Source organism: Electrophorus electricus, chromosome 23 (assembly GCF_041902795.1).
Source record: "Electrophorus electricus isolate QZ-2024a chromosome 23, ASM4190279v1, whole genome shotgun sequence".
Taxonomy (NCBI): domain Eukaryota; kingdom Metazoa; phylum Chordata; class Actinopteri; order Gymnotiformes; family Gymnotidae; genus Electrophorus; species Electrophorus electricus.
Genome location: NC_137519.1, coordinates 7,349,362 through 7,357,500, shown reverse-complemented (window position 1 = coordinate 7,357,500; position 8,139 = coordinate 7,349,362). Strand labels below are relative to the sequence as shown.

General features: G+C 46.9%; 1 protein-coding gene across 4 annotated transcripts in view; it reads left to right on the top strand.

Moving 5' to 3' along the window:
* il1rapl1b (interleukin 1 receptor accessory protein-like 1b) overlaps window positions 1-8,139 on the top strand; it is a 294,511-nt gene that overhangs the window by 146,324 nt on the left and 140,048 nt on the right. For all 4 annotated transcript variants that reach the window (XM_027011408.3, XM_027011407.3, XM_035520914.2 and 1 more), the window contains exons 4-5: window positions 5,242-5,428; window positions 6,610-6,763. In XM_027011408.3, coding sequence (XP_026867209.2) covers window positions 5,242-5,428; window positions 6,610-6,763 — 341 coding nt within the window. The remainder of the gene's footprint in view (window positions 1-5,241; window positions 5,429-6,609; window positions 6,764-8,139) is intronic.

The window sequence follows — 8,139 nt, the reverse complement described above, 5'->3', positions numbered from 1 at the left end:
TACAAGGACAAATGGTTCTTTTGACTCAATAAACAGATTAACTGCACTGCAGCTTTTCGGTTCTTCACATGCCCATAGAGAGAGAGAGAGAGAGAGAGAGAGAGAGAGAGAGAGAGAGATGGAGAATGAGTGAGTGAATGTGAGAGAAAGAGAGATGGACAGTGAAAGAGCGAGAGGGAGAGAAACAGAGATTCTCATTTTTGTTCATTACTCTGCTCATACACTGGCACTGATACTGCAGCTGACCACAATCGATCATTTTTATTACTTGCTGAAATGTGCAATATCTAAATATTTAGATATAAACTTACTATGTCCATAATTTAATATTCAGTACAATTGGGGGGGGGGGGGGGGGACAATAAACAGTCAGTTTGTGAGATGGGGATGTGTGTGAGTATGTGTGTGGTGATGGGTGGTGTGGTGGATGGTGTGTGTGTGTGTGTGTGTGTATGTGTGGGCACGCAGTGATAGGTGGGAGGTGTATGTGCATGTGCAGTGATGAGTAGGGGTGTGTATGCGTGTGCTCAGTGATGGGTGGGAGGTGTGTGTGTATGTGCATTGATGGGTGGGGTGGTGTGGATGTGTGTGTGCGATGGGTGGTTGGGATGTGTGTGCATCTGCATGCGCAATGATGTGTTGGGGTGTGCATGCATGCGTGCAATTATGGGTGGTGTGTTCAATGGTGGGTGGGAAGAGTGTGTGCATGTGCAGTGATGGGTAGGGGTGTGCATGCATGTTCTCAATGATTGGTGGGGGGTGTGTGTGTGTGCGGTGAAGGGTGAGAGGTGTGTGCATGTGCAGTTATGTGTGATATGGTGTGGATGTGTGTGTGTGAGTCTGTGCGCAGTGATAGGTGGGAGGTGTGTGTGTGTGTGTGTGTGTGTATGTGTGCACATTTATGTGTGAGTTTGTGCGTGTGTGTGTATTAGTTTGCATGCGTGTGTGTGTGTGTGTGTGTGTGTGTGTGCAGTGATGGGTGCTGTGTGTTAAATGCAGGTTAAGTTGGGGGGCATTTGGCTGCCGTCTGTGCCACCAATAAATTGTTGATCAGCTGTTCTCCCTGCTGGCTGCCTGAGTTATGCCCCCAGCATGTGACTGTAGGGTGGGCCCCGCACCCCCTCCCCGCCCCCAGCATGTGAGGGTAGGGTTGGACCCTCAGCCCCTGTCCCCGCCTGGCTGGCTGCCTGCATGCTCTACTCACACTTCGCTGGGTCATAAATAATGCACAGACAATAACAGAGTGATTGAGGATGTGCCTACTTCCATCGGCCCTGCCATGTACTGCCCCTAACACATGGCCATGGGGATCTTTAAAACTGGCCCTCAAGACATCTGTGCTTGATATTTCTTTTTTCTTTCTCTCTCTCTCCCTCTCCCTCTCTCTCTCTCACACACAGTCTCTCTTTGAAATGGCCAGCTGGGCATTTGACTTTGACACCCCTGGCCCACACACCCTGGGCTCATACATCCCAGATAGACACTTGAGTCTCACACCTGAGACTCACACACACCAGACGCTCACATCTCAGATGCACACACTCCAGACTCCATGCACATACACCCGAGACACACACTACCCACAGACTTACACACCCTAGACACACACACCAGACATGTTCCCCCTTAAACATCTCTACAATTCCAGCAGTAATATAGACCAGCAGTCAGACCAGTCATATACAACAAGACCACAGTATATATACATGTCAATTTAGTATTTTTTTTTTTTAACAACTGTATTTTGTCTTGAAATGGGCATCTTTTTCCTAGAATCACTCTGTATTCAGAAAAACCTGGGCCTGGCCTGATGTAGTGGTGTGTTCACAAGTCATGTTGATGTTACCAGGGATTTGTCAGGAAAGCGTTTGGCTGGCTTCCTAACCTCAGCGTAGCCATATGCTCTGGCCAGCCAGCCTCAGGCTGCCATCATTTTGGCTTATTGTCTGCTCTCATTAAGCCCTGTGAAAGATTCCCTTCCATACAAGAGGTCTCACAAGAGCCGGCACATAATATGAAGTGAAATTATCTCCGACCAAAGGTCCCATGCCTTCTCCTCAGATCCTGTAGGTGGTGTTTCTAAAGCCAGTTCATGAGATGCAATCACTCCATCTCAGTCTGTAAGACTGTGGCAACTAGGAGGAGGTTAATGATGCAGCCTAATGATTTAAGCAGGCGATGGCCATGGTCCACTGGACACCTAATTCCCACACAACAGCTGCTTTTCATCCCACTAATTATATGTTATTAATTTCCTTGCAAGCTGCTTAATGCTTGACACAAAAGGATCAAGCCTTACAGGAGTGCTGTGACTCACACTTTACAGGAGTGTTGTTTCTCACACCTTATAAGAGTGCTATGAGTCATACCTTACAAGAATGCTGTGACTCACACCTTACAGGAGTGCTGCCAGTTACACGTTATGGGAATGCTGTTACTCACACCGTACAGGAGTGCTTTGGCTCACACCTTACAGGAGTGCTGCCACCCACACCTTACAGAAGTCCTGTTTCTCACACCTTACAGGAGTGCTGTGACTCACACCTTACAGGAATGCTGTCACTCACACCTTACAAGAGTGTTGTGACTCATACCTGACAGGAGTGCTGTTACTCATTCCTTACAGGAGTGTTGTGAGTCACACCTTACAAGAGCCCTGTGACTCATACCTGACAGGAATGCTATTACTCACTCTTTACAGGAGTGCTGTGACTCACACCTTACAGGAATGCTATTACTCACTCTTTACAGGAGTGCTGTGACTCATACCTGATAGGAGTACTGTGACTCAGCAGGTGAAGAGCTCATGCATATTGCTACCTCCTTCCTTTCATGTCTGGTTTCTTCTACCAGACAGATGTGGAGGTCAAGCAGACAAACCTGAGTTAGACCCAGATTTAAATGTTGAGCAGTGCAGTGAGGACTACATCATGGAGAGGCAGAGTAGAGAATGCAAGTCTTCTCGTTTACTGGGTTTGGGGAGGTTTGCAATTTTCAGGTCTTCTTATTATAAATATTCATATTCAAGAGCATCCAGAGAGACATGCCCCCCCCCCCCCCCCCACATCGGACACACACACAAACACACACACACACACACAACCATAATCAAGCACATACACATGTACTTGATAATATTGATGCCTGATCACAGTGTCAGGCTTACAGCACTGTCAGGTGAATAAACATTTCAGCTGTACACAGTGTCACATATACAACAGTGTCTTTATATTGTCTCCTTACTACTTGTTCCCAGGCTGCTGCTGCATCTTAATAAAGAAAGAAATGGGTGGAATACAATGGGATGGGATGGAAAACTAGAGTAGGACTCAGAGGGAGGGGGGGGTTTCTTCGCCAAGTAGGACAGAGAGTTGATCTCGCCTGTCACTCACTCATCTCTCCTCCGATGTGACTTTCTCCGTTCCCCGTGGGCAGGGCCAGTGGCGCTGCTGAAATATTCAGCAGTCCCGGTCATGTGGGGGGATTTGAACTGTGCAGGGGTGCACCTGGCCTGCTGACTCTCCTGTAATCGCCCCCTCCTGTGCCAGACACTTTCTGTCTCCTACAGCTTACACAGAGCAGGCCCGCGCGAGCGTCTCCTACATCCAACACAGAGCAGGCCCACGCGAGAGTCTCCTACGCCCTACACAGAGCAGGCCCGCGCGAGTGTCTCCTACACCCAACACAGAGCAGGCCCACGCGAGCATCTCCTACACCCAACACAGAGCAGGCCCGCGCGAGCGTCTCCTCCGGACCACACAGAGCAGGCCCGCGCGAGCGTCTCCTCCGGACCACACAGAGCAGGCCCGCGCGAGCGTCTCCTCCGGACCACACAGAGCAGGCCCGCGCGAGCGTCTCCTCCGGACCACACAGAGCAGGCCCGCGCGAGCGTCTCCTCCGGACCACACAGAGCAGGCCCGCGCGAGCGTCTCCTCCGGACCACACAGAGCAGGCCCGCATGATTTCTCCTCCGCCCTGCGCCAAGCTGTCACTTCAACTTCTTGTCTAATCCTTTCCTCCCTTTTTTGAACTTTTGTCATGAGTGAACAGTTACAGAACATCAATTCTGGCAAGTAATTTTCTGCTAGCTTGCGCTGAATCTGCATAATATGTGAAAACAAAGGCCTCAATCAATCTTGGGTGCTGTTGACAAGCAGGCTTGCCTGAGTGCGTGAGCTCCGGTATTCGCCCGCGTTCTTTCGCCTCCACCTGCCCATCTTCCTGCTCCTTGCCCTGTTTTTCACCCGTACTTTTCTCGGTAGATAATGTGAGGTTGGCCAGGTTCATCTTCTTCCCATCACTGGTTTGCGAACTTAAATGGATGAGCAAACACAATGCCTTTCCACCTGCATTTGTAACGCCCCCACCCCCCAGCATGCTCTGCCAGTCAGAAGCAACAATATTATTTTCACGTTGATGTTATGAGAGTTTCAGAGTCAGACTCCATTTGTCGGTTCTGGGAAGGTTACCAGTGCCCACTGCCCGTTCAGAGCTCGCTCTGTGAGTGCTACATTACCCAGGTCTATATCGTAATGGGGGCAGAGACAGGCAGAGACCCGTTTAATTTATGAGTGTTGCTTTTCCCAGCCTTTTGTTAAGGAGTGAGCCAGCCTAGTTAAAGTGCAGTCAGTTTTCCCCCAGAGTGGAATGTCACCCAGGATAATTCTGCCCGTTCTGTTTCTGTTAGCGGAGGCTGATCCTCCTAGCCTCCATGAGCTATATTTTATCACAGCTGCCCTCTGCTGACCGTGTGCATTTTGTCCTCTGGCCTTCCGTCCGTCTGTTCTCATCTGGCATTAGCTTTCGCTGCTATTTGCGTTAGGAGAGTTGTTTTTCAATTCATTCAGTTGTGGCTGTTGCTACGATACAAAGCTGCTGAAAGCAGCGTTTTAACAAACCTGAAGGACTGTCTTTCCCACCTACTCCTTCTGTATGATCTGGGACGTTCTCTGCTGTGGACCAGTTAACAAAACACTGCTCGCAACAAATCTCTATTAGCAACAAAAAGGTGCAGTGTCTGGCTGATGCTGAATGATCATGCTGTAAAAGAAGCTAACAGCTTCTGAAAGGTTCAGGGAAAAAAGAGAAATAAGGTTAGCTTTTACCTTTCCAGTGAATCACAAAAGGCTGCGGAGATGCAGCACAGAGCTGTACTGTGTGGCATTGCAGGCCACACACACAGGCACTAGTGGCTCTGGGTCTAAGATTTATTTCACCTTCTTTTCTATCTTTTGTTTGCAGAAATTCCACATACTGCATGAAAGTGTCCATGTCATTGACCGTGTCGGAGAATGACACAGACCTGTGCTACAACTCCAAAATGAAGCACCTGGAGAAGGCAGAGCTCAGTAAAGGAAAGGATATTCTCTGTCCCGACATAGAGGACTTCATCCAGCCCAGCAAGGATCTTGACATCGTATGGTACAAGGTGAGAGGATTGTTCTCTCTCTCTCTCCCTCTCTCTCTCTCTCTCTCTCTCTCTCTCTCTCTCTCTCTCTCACACACACACACACACACACACACACACAAACACACACATGCAATGCATCAGAATAATATTTTTTTCAAAGCTTAAATACTTAAATACTTACAAATGAATAAATAACTTCCCTCAGTGAACATGTAACAGTGAAATCCCTCATAATTGAGTGACTCTCATTACAGAATATTAACTACGGAAAGCCTTATTTAGAGTTTTGACTCTCAAGTTATGTTCGGTGTTACTTAGCACGGGGGAGACAAGCCCAAGCGCAGACAAAGTGAGGATGTGGTGGGAGGGTCTGTGGCATAGCCACGGCTACCACCGAACAAGACCAGCGGCACCTCCATCCATTCATCAGCAGCAGAGTGCTAGGAGAGCAGCAGCTCCTGTTTGGTTTGCGCACAAATCGAGTGAAGGGATGGGTAATGGCTGGGAGCTGGCACCCCCTGCTTATTTTGTGCCACTTTGAAACAGATTTGATTGAGTACAGTTGCTCTGAACACAGGCGGAAGCCAATTTGCAGTGAACCCACATATAGGAGAGTTCACAGAAGGAGAGTGAGAAAGACAGAAAGACAGAGAGAGACAGGGACGAGGAGACAAAGAGAGAAGGAGAACGAGATATGGTCAGAGGGAAAGACAAAGAGGGAGGGGGAGAGAGAGAAAGAGATAGGATTAAGCCTGGGAAAGAGAAAGAGAGGTAGAGAACAACAGAACAGCAGTGAAAAAGACAAAGAATGGAGAGCAAACTAGAATAACTGAATGATGGACGCAGCACCAAAATGCTTTTGAGCGTTTCATGATGAGTTCCTCTCCGCTCCAGTAATGAGTTTAAGATGGACGTGAATACGTACTAAATATGTGATTGACAGACACACGTTAGGCATTCTTTGTGAAGGCCAACATTCAAAGCTGAAATTACTGCTGTTGTCAAAACACTGTCAAGTATGAAATATTAATACACTCGTTCTGCTGACACCACTGAAAGGCATCCCACTTCAAGACAATTCATTAACATGTCAGTACAATGAAATGTTCACGCAGGGTTATCATGAACTGTATTGTCTTCAGCTGTCTGACTGCATGTGTGTGTGTGTGTGTGTTTCCTCTCTCTTCCACATATGAAAGGAGTGTAAACCCAAACAGTGGAGAGCCAGTATTGTGAGGCGGAGGGATACGCTGTCCATTAAGGAAGTGAGAGAAGATGACATTGGAAATTACACATGTGAACTCAAGTTTGGAAACTTTCTAGTTCGAAGGACCACTGAACTGTTAGTCACAGGTAAGGCACCATTAAACACTTTCACCCCAGCCCAGGATTCAGCAGCGTTAGTCAGTGGCAGTGGTGGTATTCTGTGGATCGGGTTAGAGTATTGTTATTCTGTGGTTTGGATTGGAGTGGTGTTACTCTGTAGATTGGGTTAGAGTATTGTTATTCTGTGGTTTGGATTGGAGTGGTGTTACTCTGTAGATCAAGTTAGAGTATTGTTATTCTGTGGTTTGGTGTGGTGTTGCTCTGTAGATCAAGTTAGAGTATTGTTATTCTGTGGTTTGGATTGGAGTGGTGTTGCTCTGTAGATCAAGTTAGAGTATTGTTATTCTGTGGTTTGGATTGGAGTAGTGTTACTCTGTAGATCGGGTTAGAGTATTTTTATTCTGTGGTTTGGTGTGGTGCTGCTCTGTAGATCGGGTTAGAGTATTGTTATTCTGTGGTTTGGATTGGAGTGGTGTTACTCTGTAGATCAAGTTAGAGTATTGTTATTCTGTGGTTTGGATTGGAGTGGTGTTACTTTGTAGATCAAGTTAGAGTATTGTTATTCTGTGGTTTGGTGTGGTGTTGCTCTGTAGATCAAGTTAGAGTATTGTTATTCTGTGGTTTGGATTGGAGTAGTGTTACTCTGTAGATCGGGTTAGAGTATTTTTATTATGTGGTTTGGTTTGGAGTGGTGTTACTCTGTAGATCGGGTTAGAGTATTGTTATTCTGTGGTTTGGTTTGGAGTGGTGTTGCTCTGTGGATTGGGTTAGAGTATTGTTATTGTTTTGTTTGGTTTGGAGTGGTGTTACTCTGTGGATCGGGTTAGAGTATTGTTAATCTGTGGTTTGGTTTGGAGTGGTGTTGCTCTGTGGATCGGGTTAGAGTATTGTTATTCTGTGGTTTGGTTTGGAGTGGTGTTGCTCTGTGGATTGGGTTAGAGTATTGTTATTCTGTGGTTTGGTTTGGCGTGGTGTTACTCTGTGGATTGGGTTAGAGTATTGTTATTGTTTGGTTTGGTTTGGAATGGTGTTACTCTGTGGATCGGGTTAGAGTATTGTTATTCTGTGGTTTGGTTTGGAGTGGTGTTGCTCTGTAGATTGGGTTAGAGTATTGTTATTCTGTGGTTTGGTTTGGAGTGGTGTTGCTCTGTGGATTGGGTTAGAGTATTTTTATTCTGTGGTTTGGTTTGGAGTGGTGTTGCTCTGTGGATCGGGTTAGAGTATTGTTATTCTGTGGTTTGGTTTGGAGTGGTGTTGCTCTGTGGATCGGGTTAGAGTATTGTTATTCTGTCGTTTGGTTTGGAGTGGTGTTGCTCTGTGAATTGGGTTAGAGTATTGTTATTCTGTGGTTTGGTTTGGAGTGGTGTTGCTCTGTGGATTGGGTTAGAGTATTGTTATTCTGT